The sequence below is a fragment of the Aythya fuligula genome, chromosome 8 (genome assembly GCF_009819795.1).
Source record: "Aythya fuligula isolate bAytFul2 chromosome 8, bAytFul2.pri, whole genome shotgun sequence".
NCBI lineage: Eukaryota > Metazoa > Chordata > Aves > Anseriformes > Anatidae > Aythya > Aythya fuligula.
In genome coordinates this window covers 21,645,804-21,665,855 of record NC_045566.1, presented here as the reverse complement: position 1 = coordinate 21,665,855, position 20,052 = coordinate 21,645,804, and the positions used below count along the sequence as shown (strand labels likewise).

Below are 20,052 nucleotides of genomic sequence, written 5' to 3'. Positions count from 1 at the left end.
CTTCTGGTCACAGAAGCGAGGAATCAGTAGCCCCTACAGGTACCGCAACACTCCAAGGAAGTGTCAGCCCAACTTGAGAGCAGCAGCAAAATTTATTCAGCCCTTTTGAACAAGGCCTGGCCACCAGGACTGAGCCAGGTAATTAGTTGGCAAAGTGTAAGACAGCACAGGGAACCTACTGGCCTATGAAGGAAGGAGGAATTTTTAAGATTTATACTGCTGAAGGGACTGATGATCAGTAAACTAAGGGGCACAAACAAAAACGCAGCTGTCCTAACCCCTCAGGCAATAAAAAGGGTTCAGCAGCGGTGGACAGCACTGATATAATTTAACAGTTTACTCATTAAACTGAGGGCCAGGTTTGTTTCTGCAGTTGAGCAGATTCTGCTGAAGTAAGCAGCTTTAACAGAAGCTGTACAACGCTACAAATCTCTGTGGCACTGCATTCTGCCAGGAAGGCACGGGCAGGCATCCAGCAATACTTGCAACCCAAAGGGCAGCTTGGCACAGGGGCAGTTCCTGGGCCCCCTGCCACCTGAGCCAATAAAAGAAAAAAAAAGACTCACCCTGAGCACTGGAAGTGTTACACAAAACCAAGCACACCTCCTTGCCCAGCTCTCCACTGCACAGGAGTACAGCCAGTATGTCTAAGACGAGGGACACCTCTCAGCACAACTGTCCCAAGTTTCCTAAACTGTTCTGCAGATCTTGTTTGTGATATCTTAATTGATTTCCATGCCATAAGCTAAAGCCAACTGTGCTACGCCAAGGTAGTTCTACTCATCCTATAGCACAATTAACAGACATCTAAATCAACATGCCCATGCCGTTTATTTCTCAGAAACACCAGAGACAAAAAGTCAAGTCATCTTCTGAGAACTTTCTTGGTTTGATGAGCAAACAGCTGCTGGTAGAATACTCCAAAGGCGAGGTGTTTCCGAGACTGTGGCAGATACTGCATAGGCTGGTTTTCGACACGTGAAGCCTGGTGCAGAATCCCATCCTTCTACCTCCCCAGGGCAGACTTGTGCGGCTGTCAGACCTGCAGTGAAGGCTCTAACTGTGCTTTAGGAAAACTTCCCTGCCTGAGGTGGTGGGCCGAGGAAGCCCCCTGCTTGCTTGGTGGCAGCCCGGGATGGAGCAAGGCCGAGCATCTTCTGAATGTTCTGCAAAAACAAGAGCAGAAGAGCACGTCAGTAAGGCCGTGACAAGGGAGACACCAAAGAGGAAGAAATCCCAGCTCTGCCTGCAAGTGCAGCCTTCCTGCTAGCTTCAGCAGATTCAGGTCCTCACCCACACAGTCTTATTACCAAACTGCCCAACATACCGTGGACATCTGACCTTGCAAGGTCGAAAAATGCTTTAGTACAGAGCCAAACAACCACCACTAATGGCTACAGTTATAGCCGGGCCCCTCTCTTCTACCCCAGCTGGAGCCTCATGACTAAATCCTCATTTTGGCTGAGGGCTCCTTCCCACCTCCAGGTGGACAGCACACAGTCAGCTGGGAGATGAGTGCATTAATGGCTTTGTTTAGGGGCTGGTGTCTTCAACCTGCAATAGTCAGACTGGCAGTTTGGCTGCAGAGTGTACACAGAAGAAGGTTCCTAACGTGTGCTCACAGGCAGAACCAAAGCAGCCCGCAGTTTTCACGAGTTCTAGAAACCACTGTCAATGGCAGTGCCATCCAGCAGAGCCTGAAAACTAGCGAGGAAGAAATGCAGTCTGAATTTGGGTCAGCAACGTGGCAACCAAAGCACACGCCAAGTTTGAGCCAGACAGTTAGGTGCAGAATTAATTTGCATGCTGGTGATGCAGACAAGAGCAGTGGATTGGGGGAGACGTACTGTGTAACAGGCCACACGTACCAAGAAACTGACTGCTGAAATGCCCTCTGCATTTACACCTGTATCTGAGCAAGGTGTTTAGGTAGAAAACAACAAGGAAGAAATTCAGTAGTAAGAGTCAGGCACTGGCTGAACAGCTCACAACAGAGTATTTAAAAGTTCAAAGATTTCCTGTTTGTTTTTTTTTGACACTCCCTTTAAAATCTTCAACAGTGCAACTACAGAAGTTAACTTTTCCCTTAGTTTCATCCTTTGCTGCAAATAACTGCAGCTCAAGCAGCTGCTTATGCAGTGCTGGCAAAACAAGGACGTCTGATGCAAGGGAAAGAAGAAAACAACTGTGCCCCCTCCTGTCATCTGCTGAGGGCTGGCTATCCAGACAACAAAAGGAGGAAGGAGGATTCTCTTCAAACCTGAGTGTCTTCCCCAAAATAACTGTCAGGACAGGTCAGATAACGAGGTCATTGAGTTCTTGAACTTTTTTTGATCATGGAAGGAGAACAACAAAGATAAAAAAGCAGAGCTTTTTAATTCTAGAGTAACTGGAAAGGATCATTCTGGGTAGAGGCTAAGGAAAGGAAGGCTTCAGACTGAACAGACAAGCATGAAAGTAGAGGAGGGGAGCACTGTGCAGGAGTGGCACCAGTTTTACAGTACCTGCTCAAAACAAACCCCAGTGACAAGCAGCAGAATACAGTACAGTTTACCAGACAACCTTTCACTACAGCTGATGTTTGCCATGCAGGATAATATCCACGTGAGCAGCAGCTCTGTGCTATGCCTCGGTATCCCCGGCCTGCAGGGAAGATGCACCTGAGACTTGCCAGGAAGAAGTCAGCAACCAGCTCGGGCTCTGCAGCACAGAAACACCAACTGGTTCCAGCCCCGAGGTGGCTGTGGAAGCAGCCCAGGCACACCTGTGTGGTTCTGTACTTCAGTGAGGCCAGACAGACCAAAAGGCAGCCCTGCACAACCACTGACTAGCTTTATCCATAGCATAGTCAAGTCCACAGCCTACACAAGTTCGCCACTCATGAAATTCGGCAACTGGATACATGAGAGTGGTTCACTGCAGGAGACTCCTTTGTGTGGTTCCTCTGAAGAGCTTCCCGTCGAGATGGACAGGGGGGAAACGAGCAGCTTTGGGACAGACTAGGCAACAGCAGAGGGTGCTGCAGAGTCGGCAGCAGGCAGGAGCAGCATCCTACCAGCTTTGCACTGCCTCACGCGTGGAGCAGAACGAGGTCCTAGCAGAGCATCCAAAGCAGCAGCCACCTCCCTCCCTGTTCCTCTGAGTATCAGGGCAGAGCACCACGGGGCTGAAGTTACTCCATCTGCTTGCATGGAGCTAAGAGGAAGAGAGACAAGTTGTCTGCACGTGGATTCAAGTCTCCAGTCACACTCCAGGCCTTCCCCTTCCCCACGAGTCCTCTCCGTGCCTCTGCACTAGCTGCCATGCGGTTTTGCTGCACAGCAATCCCAGCACCCACGCAGCTGGGAGCTCCAGGAGGCCTTGCCTGGAGGAATCCAGCCCAGCTGCTCTGCACAAGGACGCCTGCAGAGCCTCCATCCACCACAAACAAGACCACTACCTTGAGGAGCACGGAAGGAAGATGATAAAACTTAGATCCAAAAGGTTCCCTGCCCTTAGATGAGGCCATGTGGGAAAGTGCACTCACAGCAGGAGCGATATCTGCCAGCTCCCTTTCCCCCCTGGGATGACATTTGAGAGGAGAGGCCTCGTCTACAGCTCAGGCTTGTGTGAAAAGGAAGCGAAGAGCAGCAAACGCCCGAGGACCAGCAGCCTGCTCCTCTTCACAGGTGAAGGCTGGGAGTTCAGTGACAGGAATGGGGCCAGAGGATGTAGCCCTGACGGCGTGCCTCACACCCAGCGGACTTTCCCAGCTGAAACCCAGCGGCTCAAGGACCCTTGGAAGGCCTCTCCCAGCAACCCTCCTCTCTCCAAACAGGAAGGCAGGAGGAACTGGGGGACAGGATTTACGTGCCAGGGAGAGCGAGGAACAGCGCAAAGGAAGTTACTCACTGCGAGGAGACTATTTCGGGAGATGCTGGCCAGGTCACAGGCAGCGCTAGCTTCCCAGTCAGTGTCTGAAGAGTTTAGCACCCCCACATGCCTGAGGACTGCGTGAGGAGACTGCCTGCTGCCGCCCATCTCGTTAACGGGAGCTTAATTAACAGCCAGTTTGTCTCCCCACCCTCACGTACTCCCCTGCATTTCCCTCAGGATCACCTGTTTTCACGTACACAAGAGTTCCTTATTTCGGAGTTCCACAGAGAAGTCTCTTCTCCCTGCCTTTGATCCCTTCCCAGGCAGCTCCAGGATTTAAGGGAGGGCTGAGGGCTGTGTCATTCCCTTCACTTGTTTACAGCCCATCCCTGACTCTCAGCACAGCTCTGTTCCTTCTCCTCGTGCACACCAGACACTCCCACATCAGCTCTCCTCCCTCAGGCCAGCAGCTGCTTTGAAGCCAGCCTAGTGAAATTTCCCCTTCTGCACACAGGGTCACAAAACTTTCACCTCTACAGTCACAGCACCAAAAGCAAAGCCTTTGCACCATTGTAAGCCCTCAATTGCTTTCTTCCCTTCTCCCTCAGCCTCTCAGCCCTTCCAAGTCCTCTTCCCCATGCTGTTACCATCCAAGTGCATTCAAACAGCACTAAAACCAAGAGCAGGATGCCAGGAATCACAGCTCCAGTTCCTAGCTTTTGCACACAGCAGTGCAGCTGGTCTGCCCATCCCTCTGTGCAGCAAGGAGGAAGAAACTTGGAGCTGCCTGGCAGATGGAGAATCTCAGGTACAGTTAATCACGATCACATCAATAAGGCAGCACTACAAAGGCCACTGTCTAGTGCTTCAGTGCAGAAAGACCCTTTTCTGCAAAGCAACGTTAACTTCCATCCTCACAGGGCCATCGGCATGAACTCTGCTGCAAAAGGATATCTTTTTGCCTGAATTTCCTCTTGAAAGCCCAATCCACTGCAACTAGCTCAACATTTCTCCCCAGAACCAGAGTGGACAACCACTTGGTTCTATTCATTTCACAACAGGCACAGCAGGAAATGCCCAGGGCTAGAACCAACCACAGGAATTTTATTTCTGGACAAAAAAAAAAAAATCCACGGGGGATTTTTGAGCAAAGGAGTTCCCCTATCAACTCAACGGGTGCAAAAAATTTCTCACAGATGGTGTTATTTAGTTTCACGTAATAGTCTGCACCACTAGAAAAAAGGGACTTTCCATGCAACAGGTAAAGTCACAGAGCAGCACCACAGAAGATTGCCTCAAAGAACAGTACCGGACCACAGCATCGCAGGAGGATGATCCAAAGACGTAAAAAGGTCTCCTTTCTCTCAAAGCAGCATGCACTGCTCCAGCTATTGGGAAGTGAAACAAGATTTGTCTTCCAGAGAACACAACGGGGAAGTCCCTGGCCTTTGGCACTTGGAAGCTGCCCCTGCTTCGAGTGAGAGGATGAACCAAAGGTTGAGAGGATCATCTGGAGGTCATGAGGTACCTTACAATTCATTACTTGCTTTTGCACACAGCCAGGCACAGATTCATTTCAACACAAGCACCCAAAACGGAGAACTACGTCGAAGTCGACTCATTAGCAGGCACTTTTTGACTAAAGGAACTTTATTAAGTTGCTCCATCGAGCTCACCCAAACCTCTGACAGCTGGCATAACACGCCACTTCCCATCACCGATCCGCTTTGAGTCCCTTGGCACCCCCGAGGAAAAGCAACAAGCCGGTCAAGGAGAAAAGCAGCGAGAATTCAGGAAGCAAATCAAAGAAAAGGGAAACAAATACAGAAGGGCAGATCACTTGCAGCTAGTTGCACCAGCATTCATCCGAATTCCAGAATCTATTATTGTATCCCCAGCACTCTGAGAAACTTTGGCAACCAAAGCAGACTTCTGGTTGCACCGCAGAGGTCCGCTTGTCCTCACCAGCCTTTCTGCCAATTAAACAGTTAATGAACCTTCATCTTCATCGCAACACATCACTGCTGCTCAACACGAGGGTGCTAGCCAGCTGGATAACACAGCCTGATCCTGAACAGGCGCTTCCTTTTATCCTCAGTGATGCTTTTCTCTTTTCAAGAGGCAGAACTAACCAACTTAGCCGGGTAACTATGCGTAGCCTACTCCTGGCTTATCGCACCAAACCCCTTTCCCGAGTCTCTCCCTAACACTGGGAGATACTCAGTTCTGAAGGTAATGTCCTTAAAAAAAAATAGGAGGTCAGCAAAAGCAGTAAGGACAAAAGCAAAAAAAAAAAAAAAAAAATTAATCAGAGGCACACACAAAGACATCCATTTCTGCCAACCCTGTCTTAGCATCCTGGTGCAATTCTGATGTTTCCAATCACGTCTTCCACACCGTCCAGGATCGTGGCTGCTTTTAAGATCCCAATCTACAATTACTATGAGTATGAAGCACAGGAATAACACAAACAGATCAAAGAATACACATGCAAACTGGACAGCAGTGATACCCTTCTTTGATAGCTTCTTCATGGGCTTTCCTTGCTCCAAGCATGCAAGAGACAACAGCGTACTCACCTGTCTGATGGACATCGTGCAGAGAATGTAGAGGAAGATGAAGGAGCAGTCAGTGTAATCCTCACCCAGTAGGTTGCGGTGGGACAAGCCCTGGATGTATGACAGGGGGATAAAGGGAAGTTTTGCCACCACTCGGCCATCAAATCTGGAAAAAAAAAAAAAAAAAAAAGAGCACCAGATCATAAATAGGGAGAGTGAAAATGCCTTTGGCTATATAAAGAACAAGTGAACGCTTCTAGCAAGCCACCAGAGCAGACAAGACCACGTGGAAGACTAAAAAAGCCACGCTGCTTTTCCCCAGCTCACCTTTATACACACTACAGGAGGTGAATGCACCTCTCAAAAAGCCAATCACCCAGAAGGTTGGTAGGCTTCCCTCGACAACCATTTTGCCACGGTGAGAGCATTTAATAGTGACATACAAGTGATCAGCTGGACAAGTTGTTGATTCAGGAGATCTTTGTCAGCGTTTTGCATTTACTGGGGCATTTCATTCAAAAACCAGATTTAACAGATCACTCCCCAGAACACAGTCAGCACTGGAACAAAAAGATGGATTACCACCACCCCGATGTACTGCAGCTACTGCAAGAAGACAGACTCTTTGCTTTAAGCAAAACAGCATTTTAAGCAGAGCCTAAGTCAAAGACATCTGCTCCTTTCCTAGAGCAGCTATGTTTCTCAGCACAAGATGCTGAGAAGAACCACAAACAGCACGCTTTTTAACCCAAACAGCCTTCTCTGCGCTAGCTCTGCAGGCAAGGGCAGTGCAGAGGCAGGACAATAGCGCCTATCTCGAGCAGCCTGTCCTGCTCCTGGAGCTCCTCCAGCTCCACATTCCAGGGCACCAGGCAGAGTGTGAATTCTGGCCAGTTCGCAAAGATTTCTCCCAATCCAGACAGTCGACCCAATCTTTTGAAGTAAAGCGTGTACGATGCCTCATCAGCATGTGCATAGCTGGATGTTATTTTCTCCGCATGTGCTGATTTTCTAACAGGTGTTTCTTGTTTCAAGAGATCCTAAATGAGCGTTCTTTCCTGTGGAGATGCATTCACACAGCTACAGCTCAAACACACGCCAACTTTGTTTACATCTCACAAGCAGCTTGGCAGAGGAGCTAGGAACGGATGTTTATCTCCCGGTAACATCCCCCAGTGGCTTCAAACTCTGCGTTATTCCTGCTGTGAGAATGACAAGTACTTCAGCAGTAGCACCCCGAGGTACCTGCTTTTTCTTCTCCAGCAGGTTTTCACAGTCATCAAGAAGGGGTACCGAAACGCGCAGCTCAGAGCAAAACAGGGACTTGATTGCATTAAGCAGCTTCTGACAGGAGAAAATTGAGACACACAGAAGCTAATTTCTCTCCCAAGAGGAAGCCCATCTGCTTGGAGGCCAACGCTGCTGCAGAGCTCCCAGCCCTAGAGAACCTTTTAAGCCACAGCAGTCATACAGCTGCTCACCTTCACATGGAATTCTGCTCTCTGGGTTTAAACCAGCTTCCTACTTATCCCTCCAGTGGGGTCCGTGACCACTGCCACTTCAAGAAAGAGGCAATCATCAGGCTAATTTCTGTTTTGGCTTAGCTGTCTGCTGAGAACTTAGCAAAGGTGAGGTGCCCAGGCACAGAGCAGCAGTGCCCGCATAGCCCTTGTCCAAGGGGTTGCACGCCTTGTCACTTCCATGCAACTCCTGCTCCTCTTGTCCCCCCAGAGCAATGAACTCATTCAAGAAAAGGAAAGGCAAGGAAATGGGGCTATAGTCACTGCAGGTGTCAGCCAGCCTTTTCCTCCTCCTCTTACCACACCCACAGCACTTCAGTGAATGACCTGGCAGCAGCAGCAGCTTCCCACACGGTGCCTAAAAGCCTCCTGAATTCATAACTGAAGCATTCTCTTGAGCCAAGCAGCTGCCTCTTACACTGTGTCAGGGGAACAGCAGTACATGAAAGAGAAACAACTCCATCAAACCATTCTACAGGCTTCAGACAGTGCAGGTACAAGCCAGCAAAGACGCCATTCAGATACAAACATACCGAGACCAAGAGCAAAGATCTAGCTAGCTACCCCCAAAGGCAAGACAGCCAAATCTCCAGATTTTGACTCAGTTGCCTCAGAACTGCCAGACTTAGCAAGAAAGTTGTTTCAATTCTAACACTGCTCTTTGGATGCTCGTCTTCAGGTTTCCAGGATGGGCTCTGAAAAAGAGGCAGCTAAAGGCAGGATACCCATAAGCTACATATCAGTGCCACGGCTGGTAGCATGATCTCTACAGATAAGAACCCTCAGAAGAAGAACAAGACAAGTCATCTTGGTGGTCCTAAAGGAGAAGAAACCAATTAACTCATTTTTTAGGATAATACATAAGGAAGGAAGGAAGAGCCACTCAAAATTCAACCAAAAACCAATTCCTTCCTAAAAAACTCAGTGAATGTACAGTCCCCTAACACTTGTCACTCAGCATACTCCAAGCTGCCTCTTTCCGCTCTAAGAGACTAAAACAGAATAGGGTGGGTTTTTGTTTTTTTAATTGTATTGCACCAAAAATAGCTAGCCAAGCACTTGAATGCCTCAGGTGCAGCACTACAGACACCGTGCTGCTGGGCACATGACTCAAGATGCACCTCCAATCCACCCTCAGGGCTGCAGATGGGACAACAATAGCTCAAGACTGTACCCAGATTTTAAAGTCCTTTAGTGCTGTGCTCCTTTGCTCAGTTTCAGAGCGTTCCAGAGAATGCTAGATGCTGAGGTCTGACTAAGCTGAATAAGGAGTCCACACTGGCAGTTCTGATATTATGTTACCCCCTGTTTGCAATTTATCCACCCACAGATCTGCAGTAAAATAACAATCGGCTGTATCCTGAGGACTGCCAGCAGAGAAGCCAGAGGTTTTGGTGTCCAAGAACGTAAATTCTCATTTGCAGCATCAGTATATTGCCCAGATACCACGCAGTCTCCATATCTGAATTATCTTCAGCTTTTACAACCAATGGGAAGTCCACATTTCAAGACTGAGCCAAGTTTTAAAAGCCAAGAACAGTCTCTCAGTTTCATGTGTCTGGAAGCAAGCCTTCTATAACCATGCAAAACAGAGTTTTTTGGTTTTGATTTCAATTAGACCAACCTCGGGTCATTTTTAAAGCAAAAGAAGATTAGAGCACATGCCTAGACCTGTTAGTATCTCCACTCTGATCACCTTAAGTAGGGCAGCAACAAACTCTGCAATTACAGCTCATTTCTGAGAGCAGAAGAGCTGACCCAGTTTTGCTTGCAAGTGTTCTTCAGTCACATTACAGCAGAGCCAAAGGAGCTGCAAACCACAGCTGCTTGCCTGACATCAACCAAACCTGCCCTAGAAGATGGTCCCAAACAGGAGGATGTTAGAGCTGCATCCAGCTGGCTTTCCATTTGTTGAATGCGATTGCATTCAGCATGCAGTGTCCACTCTCAAGAAGATGTGTGCTGTGAGAGATCCGTTTCACACCGATTAGTTATGGGCCTTGGAGAAGATCCTGCCACTAGAATACTTCAGGTGGTGGAGTGAAAAATGAGAAGTCCATGAAAGCTTAAGAAGAATCCAGGAAGTTGATACTTACATGGAATTAAACATTCCCATCAAGGCAGTGAAGCAGAAGCCAATGGCAAACATGGATTTCATCCGAACCTGCAAGTAGAAAGGTCAGAGATGAACAACAGGCCTGCACTGAGGGATTAGGGGCTCAAACCCTCAAGAAGAGGCTTTATATAGCATCACTGCAATCTAGAAGGAAAAAAAAAAAAAGGATGATGCAGAAGGCTGGAAGGATTGTAAAAAGTGACCAGAGAACACCCAAAGTAATATTCCATCAAAAACTGGGCACAAACGCAGCCAAAGCAAAAACAACTGATGTCAAGAACCAACTCAGAGAGGAAAAAAACAAAACAAACAAAAAAAAAACAACAGAGTGCTCAAAAATTGTGCTGTTACCTTCCACAGGTAGGCCTACACAACCAGCAGGAACCCATTATAAAGACAGAACTTACAGGAGGAAGTCAGACAAATTAGTTCTACTTCGAAAACATCACGGAGGCTTATAAAAATGAAAACAGCTGAGGCTGGGGATAAATTAACTGCTGGAGAGCTCTGTGGCTCATACTAAGTTCTGTACCTATTAGAGAATCCAGAAAGAGCTGCAAGGAGGACTTGCTACAGCTGACAACTGAACAGAGTCTTTCTGTCAGAAAGCTGCTGACTGAGATCTTCAGCAGTTAGGAACTGGCTTTATTTTCCTTACCATTGACAAGTCCCTGTTGTTATTTTTCAGTTTCTCCTCTTGTCTCTCTGGAAGGACAAAAACAACAACAGTTACCATCAGTTGTACCAGCCTAGAAACCGAAGTGTTTTCATTTCCAGGAAGCTTTAACCTTCCTGGCTCTCCAAACAAGCAACATTCCCAAAACCAACTCCAGCTCTCTGTGCCAGACGTATCAAGTGAAAAGCTGTACAAAGCCAACTGCTCCTCCATCCCAGCAGCACGCAGCAACGCAGGCACAAAAGAAGAGGAGGCTGGAATCACACATTCAGCACTTCAGGAAGAAATGCACAGAATGTCAGATTTGCCAACTCAACCAACTAACACAGTAGCACGAGCGATGTTGCCAGAAAACAAAGACAGTGCCTACAAAGCATGCTTCCAAAAGAGAGCAGGCTCAATTTGCCACAGGCTCACCACTGTCAGCACGTTATATAAACAAGGATTTCGTTTTGGAGGTTGTTGGGACTCCCAAACTGTACACAGAGCCAGCAAAGTTGCCAGTTTCAGTAATGACTTTTGTACTTCTATCACTCCTAAAAGACTCTCCAAAGAAGAAAAATGTTTCCTACACAAATTCCAGCAAAACACGCACTACTGTGCTTTGCAGAGAACGCTTCTTTTGGAATTCACTCTGTCCTTAAGTCACCACAAACTTCAAAAGCGCTCATTTTCCCCCCCATTACATTTCCTGTGCCCCTCACTGGAGAACTGCTCAGGTCTCAAGGACCACCCACACCTGTCACTTCTTCTGTCCCTTTTTCCCGTGTCACCCAATCCCCTGTACTCCTCTCAGGCTGATGATCCAGAGGGGCACGAGGGCTTTGAAGCAACATTTAAGCTGGAGTAAGGCTGTGGGCAGATGAATTAAACAAGGAATAGTGTGAGAAGAGAAGGAGGGAAGGGCTATTCAATGGGTGCATTGCCTGATGGACCCCTGTGATGTTTCAGAACCAGAGGCCCACAGCATAGAAGCTCAACAGATATCTTTCAAGCCCCAATCAAAACCTGGTGAATACAGGGCCTCAGTATTACCACAAAGCAACAGCAACACCCCTACCCGACCTCTTAGAATCCTCCTTGCTGTTTTCAGCTGTTCTTAGCTGCAAACCATCCCCTCGGGCAGGAACTTCCCAGACACCTGCTTCCTGACCTAGGTGGAGAATTTTGTTTTCGGACATTTCAGCAAGTAGGCCAGCTCTTTAGGAATCGGATTTGGCACAAATACTTGTTTTTTCCCCCCTCTGCTACATAACTAACCACCTAGGAGATGGGCTAAAGGTTGCACAGGGATCAAGAACACAGCCAGATGCCCAATATACCTGACCTGTTTCTTACCCATTTCTACAAACTCAAAACAAACCCCCTCAGGTGTCCTACCATCCTATCCAAGTGGTTATTCCCACCCAAGCCACACATAAGAAGCATTTAAGTAGATTTAAGTAGTTTAAGCTAGTTAAGGCTGAGTCAACAGGGAAGAGCCTAGAGTCCCAGCTCTTCTAATTCTGCCCACCAGAACACAAACCATGGGGATACAGCGAGCACCTTATTTGCCAGCATTGTTTCTTCTGCTGTCTACCGAGCACTTCTGTGGGTGCTGGGAAGATCGCTGTCCTTTCTTCTAGGGGCAGGTGGAGGCAGAAAGCACAGCAAAGCCACAAGTTAACGAACCCACTCTTCCAGCTGAAGTGACAAAGCTGCATCATGGCATTAAAGGTGCACTGCTCCAGCAGTACAAAAGGCTATTGGGATAGAATATGGCTGAAATGGGCTCGCTTCACAATTAATAGAAATCGGTAAGTAGGAAACACCAAATTAAGCATGCCCACACAACTTTCATCCTCCCTCCCTGTGTATATGCATGATTCACCTCCAAACGTGACCAGGTCAGGTCACACACACACCTCCTGCCTTGTTCTGGGCAGAAGATGGATGGCAGCCTGGGTTGTTTTGTTTTATTTAAATTCTACAATTCTAGTTCTTTTAAGTGACTCCAGCTCAAGTGATCTGGCTGTTCTACCAACGCTACACACTGCAGAATGATTTAACATTCAGCAAGTCACTGAGATCAGAGTTTTTGAAGTAGTTAACGGCTATGAGTCATTTTCTGGATGTCCAGCTTGACATTTAGACCTGATTTTGCAGAAGCACTAAGAATTCAGCCTTGCCTGAAAGCAAATGAGACACTGAAGTCATGCAGCACTTGCAAAACAAAACAAAAAACAACCCAACAGTCCGAGTATCTTAAGCTTGGCCAGCAAGCATCACAGCAAACAAAATCAGTGGTCACTTCCTAAGTTTTGTTCTCAGCTCCTTTGTGCTTTGTTTTTCATTTGCAAAACAAGATTATTTCAGCGTATTTTAAAAAAAAATCAGTTTTAAATTCCTCAGATTCTACTGTTTATTAGTTTAATTCAAGCACAAGTTAAATATTCTCTGATAGAAACACAGTTTGGATAGCGCCCTGCAAAAAAAGTCACTGACAATTAAAAGTGACCATAGATAACAACAGCACGTAACAACTTTATAAAGACTGCCTTATCTCGTTAACAGTCACAGTATGCATGCATTACTCAGGACTAAAACCTGAAGATATGCTAGGGGAAGAATTTTGGTTCCCATCCCTTCAGAAGTCTAGCAATAACAGGTTTTCATACCTAGGAAGAACCGTTTGAAGATATGTTTATGATTACTCCCAAGCTTTGTGCAGATCAAATGACTAATCCAGCTACCTGGTGTTACACAGGAATGAGGAAGCCAACTCCCAGGAGCTCTCAGAAGTGTTCCTGCTCTGATTTCTGTAATATTTTAACCAGGCTTTACTGCGTGTTTTACTTTATAATCCTGCAGATTAATGAACCTCAGCTTTAGAAAGTTTTCCTAACATCTACCACATCGTTCTTGCACAGTCCAATATTTAAAGAGTTACCTTCACACAGAAATAAATAAGTATATTGACAATTAAATAGAAAGAATGGAAAAGAAAATCATTTAGCAGTACTGATTTATCAAATTTTAAGTAAATTTCAGTGCAGTTAGAGTCAACTCAGGCAAACACCTAAAGCTGTGACGTGTTCCAATGAAGAAAAACAAAAGCTCCACAGTCACTCATGCAGCCAGAGCTGATGCAAGCTCTACATAGAACAGCAAGGAACTTCAGCAACTGAAGTCAATAATAGTAATGGGAGTCTGAATTTGATGAAAAGCATCAAGAAGCTACAGGCTGGCCTCCTGTCCTGGAGGAATAAGGCCAAAGGGTTCACTGCCAGTTGACAGGCCAAGAGCCAGCTCTAGCACCACTTCAGAAGGAAAGGAGAATCACTTCCTTACTGCTCCCCTGTTCTTGGGGCACTGCACGCCCCTCCTAATCTTACCTATTTTCTTTTTCTGCTGCCGGCCTGCTGATTCAGTTATCGTTTCCTTCTTCTTTTCCACTGCAAAAATGCAAAGAAAAATATTCCATCAGTTCTACATAGATCCCAGCCTCCTGTTCCGCACAAGAAAACCATTTTATTACCTTTACAGGACGGGCATGAAAGGAAGCAAGGTAGAGCATGTTCAGACTCTACAAGCTATAAACCACCAAGGCTGACCAAACCAAATATTTGAAACCCAAAATATTTTCCAAATCTTGGATGAGGTATAGAAACGTTTCAAAGGGTTAATTTTAAACTCTGTCAAGAGCCCGTTACACTGTTAACCAAGCAGCCTGAGGACAGTTTTGGCTGAAATGACCCTTGCTGATTTGTCATTAGCACTAGACAGTCCTTTTGATTCAGCAAGTCTAATGAAAAGAGCTTTGTGGCAAGCTCTGCTCAGATTATCTGCAGTGGGAAGCAGAACACAGGAAAGCCTGTGTTCTCTGCCTGCCTGTGAAGAAGGGATGTAATTCTCAGGGGAAATGCTGTCCAAGCAGTCGGCCACAGCCTCTCCATTCTCTTTCAATTAATTAGTACTGAAGCATTTCCAATATTTTCAAGTAAGAGCCTAAGCTCATACTTACTAAAACCCCAAGTCAGACACTCACCAAACAGCTGCAAACAACCAACACTGCAGCAGAAAAATTACCGTAAAGCCAGCAGGGCAAACAATCTAGAAAGTGTTGGCTCACCTGCTAACAGCAAGAACAGCTTTTCCAGAGAGAGACAGCTCTTAAAGTTCTGTAAAATGAGTACTACAAGAAGCCAGGGTGATAAAACATGGCTCTGATCCACCAAGAGTTCTTTTTTACTCTCAGCTCTATGTACCTGTATTGTATCTACTCTACCAACAGATAGAGCTGGCTCTTGTTAGCTCACACAATCATCTTCAGAGAGCTGAGCATGAGGACTTCTCCCACATTAGTGCTAGCTCAGCACAGACTTTCTAGCCCTTATTTCAAAGCACAAGTGAAATAAAGACAGTCTTCACAGACACACAAGTCACACTGGCTTCCGACCTGCTTGTTACCTGCAAGTCAGCCACACTGAAAACCTACAGAAGGTTTCCAAACATCCCTTCCGCAGCGATGTTGTAAGGCACGTGCTTTTCCAAAGAACAAGAACATCTTACAAGGGCAGGCTACAAGGAGGGCACAAACCAGGCAAGCCTGCTCAAAGGGAATGCTGGAGCATGCCAGACAACACACACTGCTCACAGGGAAGGCTGATGGAGCAGCTGGTGCCAAATCCAGGGGGGAGATCCTCACCAGTCCACCTCTGACCAATCCACAGAATCCCACGGCCCCCAGCTCGAACTCCAGCTGGAGAGCACTGACTCTTCTGGCCTAGCTATTGCTCCCAGGCCCAACACGAGGGCTCTTCCACGTCCCACCTTCACTCTGAAGGGCACTGTTGACCCTCATGCCAACCCCGAGGATCCCTGCAGCCCTACTGCCCTTATGGTTTGCACAGAGCAAACAACTGTCAGGCAGTCTCACAAGCCTGTCTGCAGGACCGTAAGTCACAGATTCACTCTTCCAAACACACCCTTCTGATCAGACTTACTCGAGCCTTGCAAGTTTACCACCACATTTATCCCAGGACACTTGCTAGCATTTCTTCAGCAGTCTCCAACAACAGTGGCTCTCAATAGAAACAAGAGGATAGGAAGAGACGAAGCTGAGGCTTATGAATAACAGTGTCTGGTCAAGCATGCTACTCGGCCCACTTGTTTTGGCAAACTGCTCGGATTGCTAGTGCTCCCAAGGGAGAACTTGGGATCTCAAATGTGTTTTTTCCTGTTTCAGATGTGTTGGATAACAGTTGAAAGGTGTGGTTCAAGTGGTCTACTTTACAACCTGTCTGTAAGCCAGCTGTCCTCAGCATGAGAGGAAAATAGAAAAAAAAAAATCAAGCCTGGATTTTTAGTGACTCCTCACGGTTCTGTTTCACTTTTCTGGAGAGGAAGGGGATTTGGGGGCAGGGTGGGAGGGAAGTGTCAAACGAGGTTGGGAACCGACTGAGATGCACGAACCTCCCACCTTTCCCTTCGCAGATTAGAACCTAGATATCAGGAGAGCTATAAAAACAAACAGCACTCAACTCCTAGAGCAGTGATTAACCCCCCGAGATTACACCGTGCTAACTGCCTCCGAGTTCCACAGGACGTTACCTCCAAGTCTGCAGCTGGGTTTCGGTGGCTCCTCCAACCCAACACATTTTTATCAAGCAGAGGGGGCAGGCAGAGATGCAATCTCCATCTGATCCCACTTGATGACAAAAGCCCCTAATTTAGGAGCTGATTCAAGCCTGACTACAGTCCTACTCTTCAGCTTGTCTTGCCCAGGGGAAGGCTGCAGTAAGCCAGACTGGAAGGAACACGGTTTGCTAATCCTGCTCTCACAAACCTGGAGCACTGACAGCACAGGGAAATATTTTTTAAGGTAAAACCAGCTCTGGTTCAGCCCCGGAGCCATTGTGTGCTCTGTTACTGCTGCAACTTGCACAGGGAACATACAAGCGAGTTTGAAAGCTTAGCTCAGTTTCTCCTCTGCGCCTTTGCTTCTGATGCAGACAGGTCCATTGAAACACGCCATGTTCAAATCACCATTTTACCATTTCGTGGCAGATATTTAAACAAGTTTTAACATCTGATGCATATCTTCTGGCTGCTGGCCCTCTACTCCCTTTTCCTACCCTCCCTCATCATTTATTCAGTCCTTCCCAGGCCTCTAAAAACCTCCTCTCTACAGAAGTTATCTGGGACATTTTTTCTAGTCATTACTATTTTTGTTTCCAGTTTATGCTAGTACAATTTATTCTTGTACCAGCTGACAGCTCAGACCTTCCTACCATGACTTTGTCCTTACTCATTCCCCATCGCTGATAACCACTTTTTATTTTTATTATGCTTTACCTTTCATGGCATTCCTTTTACTCTAGGTCTTTCTCAGTATAGATTTCATTCCCCATTCTCCTTGAAAAGCAGAAACCACATCCTTGAACTTATTTCAGGCATCTAAAGGATCCACAAACATATACACACACTGGCTACCCATGCTCAGGAACAGATTCCAGTACTGATCTCTTGTCCTGCCCTTCAGGAAGGGGGGTGAGGGGGCAATTGGGACAACACAACTCATCTCAGCACCAGCCCCGCCTCCAACAAGAGGAAAATTAAGGGCAGAAATAAGTCTGCTCCATACCAGTTTGGGTACCCTGTAAAGTTCAGCTCCTGTGAAACCTAAACTGAAGAACGTTCACTTCCCTCTCAGCAGAAAATGCAGCAGGATTTTCTCAGAGCACAGAGCCCTTAATTTGACATTTGCTAAAGCAGGAAGAAACATTCTCTCCCGTGTCTGAAGAGTACTTACATTTTTTGCTCTGTTTTTCCACTTCAGCCTTTAATCTCTTGTATTTGTCTGTTCGGTACACCAGCACCCAAGTTATGCCTGAAACAAACAGACAACAGGTACCTAGGTAAGCGAAGGCCTCTTGCAATAAAGAAGCAAGCCAGCAAATACACAAAAACACACGTCATGTCTGCAAAACCACATTATAACCACCAGCAAGTTACATCACTTTACTTCTAATCCCCTTTTCACACTCCAGTGGTGCCTATCAAATAATCATAGAACGTCCTGGGTTGGAAGGGACCTCAGGGATCACCCAGTTCCAACCCCCTGCCACAGGCAGGGACACCACCCCCTAGATCAGGTTGCTCAGGGCCTCACCTAACCTGGCCTGGAACACCTCCAGGACATCCACAGCTTCTCTGGGCAACCTGTTCCAGTGCCTCACCACCCTCTGAATGAAAAATTACCTCTTAACCTCTAATCTAAATCTCCCCTTTTAGTTTAAAGCCATTCTCCCTCATCATTATCTGACTGAGCAAACTGATGCTCCCCATCGTTTTTTTTTATAAGTCCCCTTCAAGTACTGAAAAGCTGCAGTGAGGTCACCCTGGAGCCTCCTCTTCTTCAGGCTGAACAGCCCCAGCTCTCTCAGCCTTTCTTCGTGGGAGAGCTGCTCCAGCCCCTCGATCACCTTCGTGGTCTCCTCTGGACCCGCTCTAACAGCCCCATGTCCTTCTGGTGCTGGGGGCCCCACACCTGGAGGCAGCACTCTAGGTGGGGCCCCACCAGGGCAGAGCAGAGGGGCACAATCCCCTCCCTCCCCTGGTGATGCAGCCCAGGATGCAGCTGCCCTGCAGGCACGCGCTGCTGGCTCACGTCGAGGTTTTCATCCACCACAACCCCCAGGTCCTTCTCTGCAGGGCTGCTCTCACTGAGTTCTTCTCCCAGTCCGTGCTCATATCTGGATTGCCCCAGCCCATGTGCAGCACCTTGCACTTGGACTTGAACCTCATCAGGTTCACATGGGCCTGCTGCTTCCCAAGCTTGTCCAGGTCATAAATAAGCAAAAGTGTTTGCAAGTCACTGGGTATCTCACAGAGCACTTCTGTTCTGTGGTTTTGTTTAGCCCCTTCCTGCTTCTATTTCTCAGTTGTTGCTCACCCTAAGCCTATGAGCTGATTAAGGCAATGAACACCTTTTTGTTCTTCTCTTTCAGAGCACCTAATTAAGGTTCGAGGAATAATTTCTGAACCTACAAGGACCTAACTATTAGTTACAGCACATCTCAAAAAAGCAGAGATATTCAGCTAGAAGGGACCTCACAGGACCCTCCAGTTTAACACTGTGCATTAAAACACGACCCAAACTAGTTGCATCACATGCCCTGCCCCAGTGGTTTGTGAATTGCTTAACCTGAGGCTCTTGGCCCTTTTTTTTTTTTTGCCTTCAATTTGACAACAGCGCTGTGCTACTGAGTGCCTGAGAGCCCAGCTGCAAGGAACAGAACCCTGTGGGCACTTCTGAGAGTAACACAGCTTCTTCCTCTGCAAGGCCACGAGGGGTACGCCATCTGAGCCCAGCGCAATGCAGGAGGGCTCCTAGACAGCAAACACAGCCTATTGATCCAGCGGCTCTGAATTCCCCAAAGGAAAGAAAGAGAGGGTCTTGCAGCCTCAGCTCCAGGACGTGAGGAGATTCAGGGGCACAGCTCAGTGCCAGGAAGAGGAAGCAACCTCCGGCTTTGACTTCCCCAGGGAGCATTCCTTCACCCCCCGCACCAACTCTACCCCCACCCCCACCACCTCTTGGGAAGCACCCACTTTAAATCACCTCGAGGAGCAGCCCCTTGAACTCACCTCCACCACAAGCCGAGCCCCGCTCCTTAACACCCACACACACCCCACACCTCCCCCATACCCCCCCGGTGCCCCCCAGCCCTTCCTCCCCAGGCCGTTTCCCCCCCCCAGCAGCCTCCCACCGCCCCCAGCAGCCTGCAGCTCCCCCCCCCCGCCCTCCCCCGGTGCCGGGCCCGCTCCGGGCGCCCACCCTCTGCCAGCAGCGCGGTGCAGACGGAGATGAAGACGATGAGGAGGGTGTCGGCGAACATGGTGCTCATGGCGCCGCCGGAAGCGGGCCTCCTCACAACCCGGAAGTCCAGCGGGCAGCGCGTTGCCTAGCAACGGCCGGAAGCGAGGCTGCTGCCGGCGCTTCCGGGTGAGGCCGTCAGCCAATGGGATCGGCGCCGGGAGGAACGAGGCGGGAAGGGCGAGGGGAGGGGAAAGGGAGGGAAGACGGCGTTGTGATTGGCTGAGAGAGCTGTCAGCGTGATGGGCCCCGCCCCCGCCGCTGCGGGGAGGGGGAGCGCGGCCTGGGGGCGGTGTGGGGCCTGTTATGGCGGCGGGGCCTGTGCTTGGGCATGGGGCTGGGGTGCGCGTCCTGCTGCCGCGTCAGCAATAAAAGGAATAAAATAAAAGTTGTTGAAACGCGATTGTCGGCTCGTTACTGCGATGGGTCACTGTGCTTCTGGGGAGACAAAGGGCTAGGAGCGGGGG

The 20,052-nt window shown here is 48.1% G+C and overlaps 1 protein-coding gene across 1 annotated transcript; it reads right to left on the bottom strand.

Annotated features, from left to right (window-relative positions):
- Positions 1-812: 812 nt before the first annotated feature.
- On the bottom strand, positions 813-19,647 carry TMCO1 (transmembrane and coiled-coil domains 1). The gene is made up of 7 exons (XM_032192716.1): positions 19,547-19,647; positions 17,519-17,596; positions 14,100-14,159; positions 10,708-10,754; positions 10,030-10,097; positions 6,435-6,579; positions 813-1,166 (listed from the first exon to the last, which is right to left on the bottom strand). The coding sequence occupies exons 1-7, from the start codon at positions 19,614-19,616 to the stop codon at positions 1,068-1,070; spliced, it is 567 nt and encodes a 188-aa protein (XP_032048607.1). The 5' UTR covers positions 19,617-19,647; the 3' UTR covers positions 813-1,067.
- Positions 19,648-20,052: the final 405 nt, after the last annotated feature.

What these genes read in the sequence shown, in the direction of transcription:
- TMCO1 (XM_032192716.1), bottom strand. Translation starts at nt 19,616, where the DNA reads ATGAGCACCATGTTCGCCGACACCCTCCTCATCGTCTTCATCTCCGTC. An exon ending in GCAGCAGAAAAAGAAAATAG is followed by an intron (nt 10,755 to 14,099) that starts GTAAGATTAGGA and finishes TTGTCCTTCCAG; the next exon opens with AGAGACAAGAGGAGAAACTG. An exon ending in GCACGATGTCCATCAGACAG is followed by an intron (nt 1,167 to 6,434) that starts GTGAGTACGCTG and finishes TTGTTTTTGCAG; the next exon opens with AACATTCAGAAGATGCTCGG.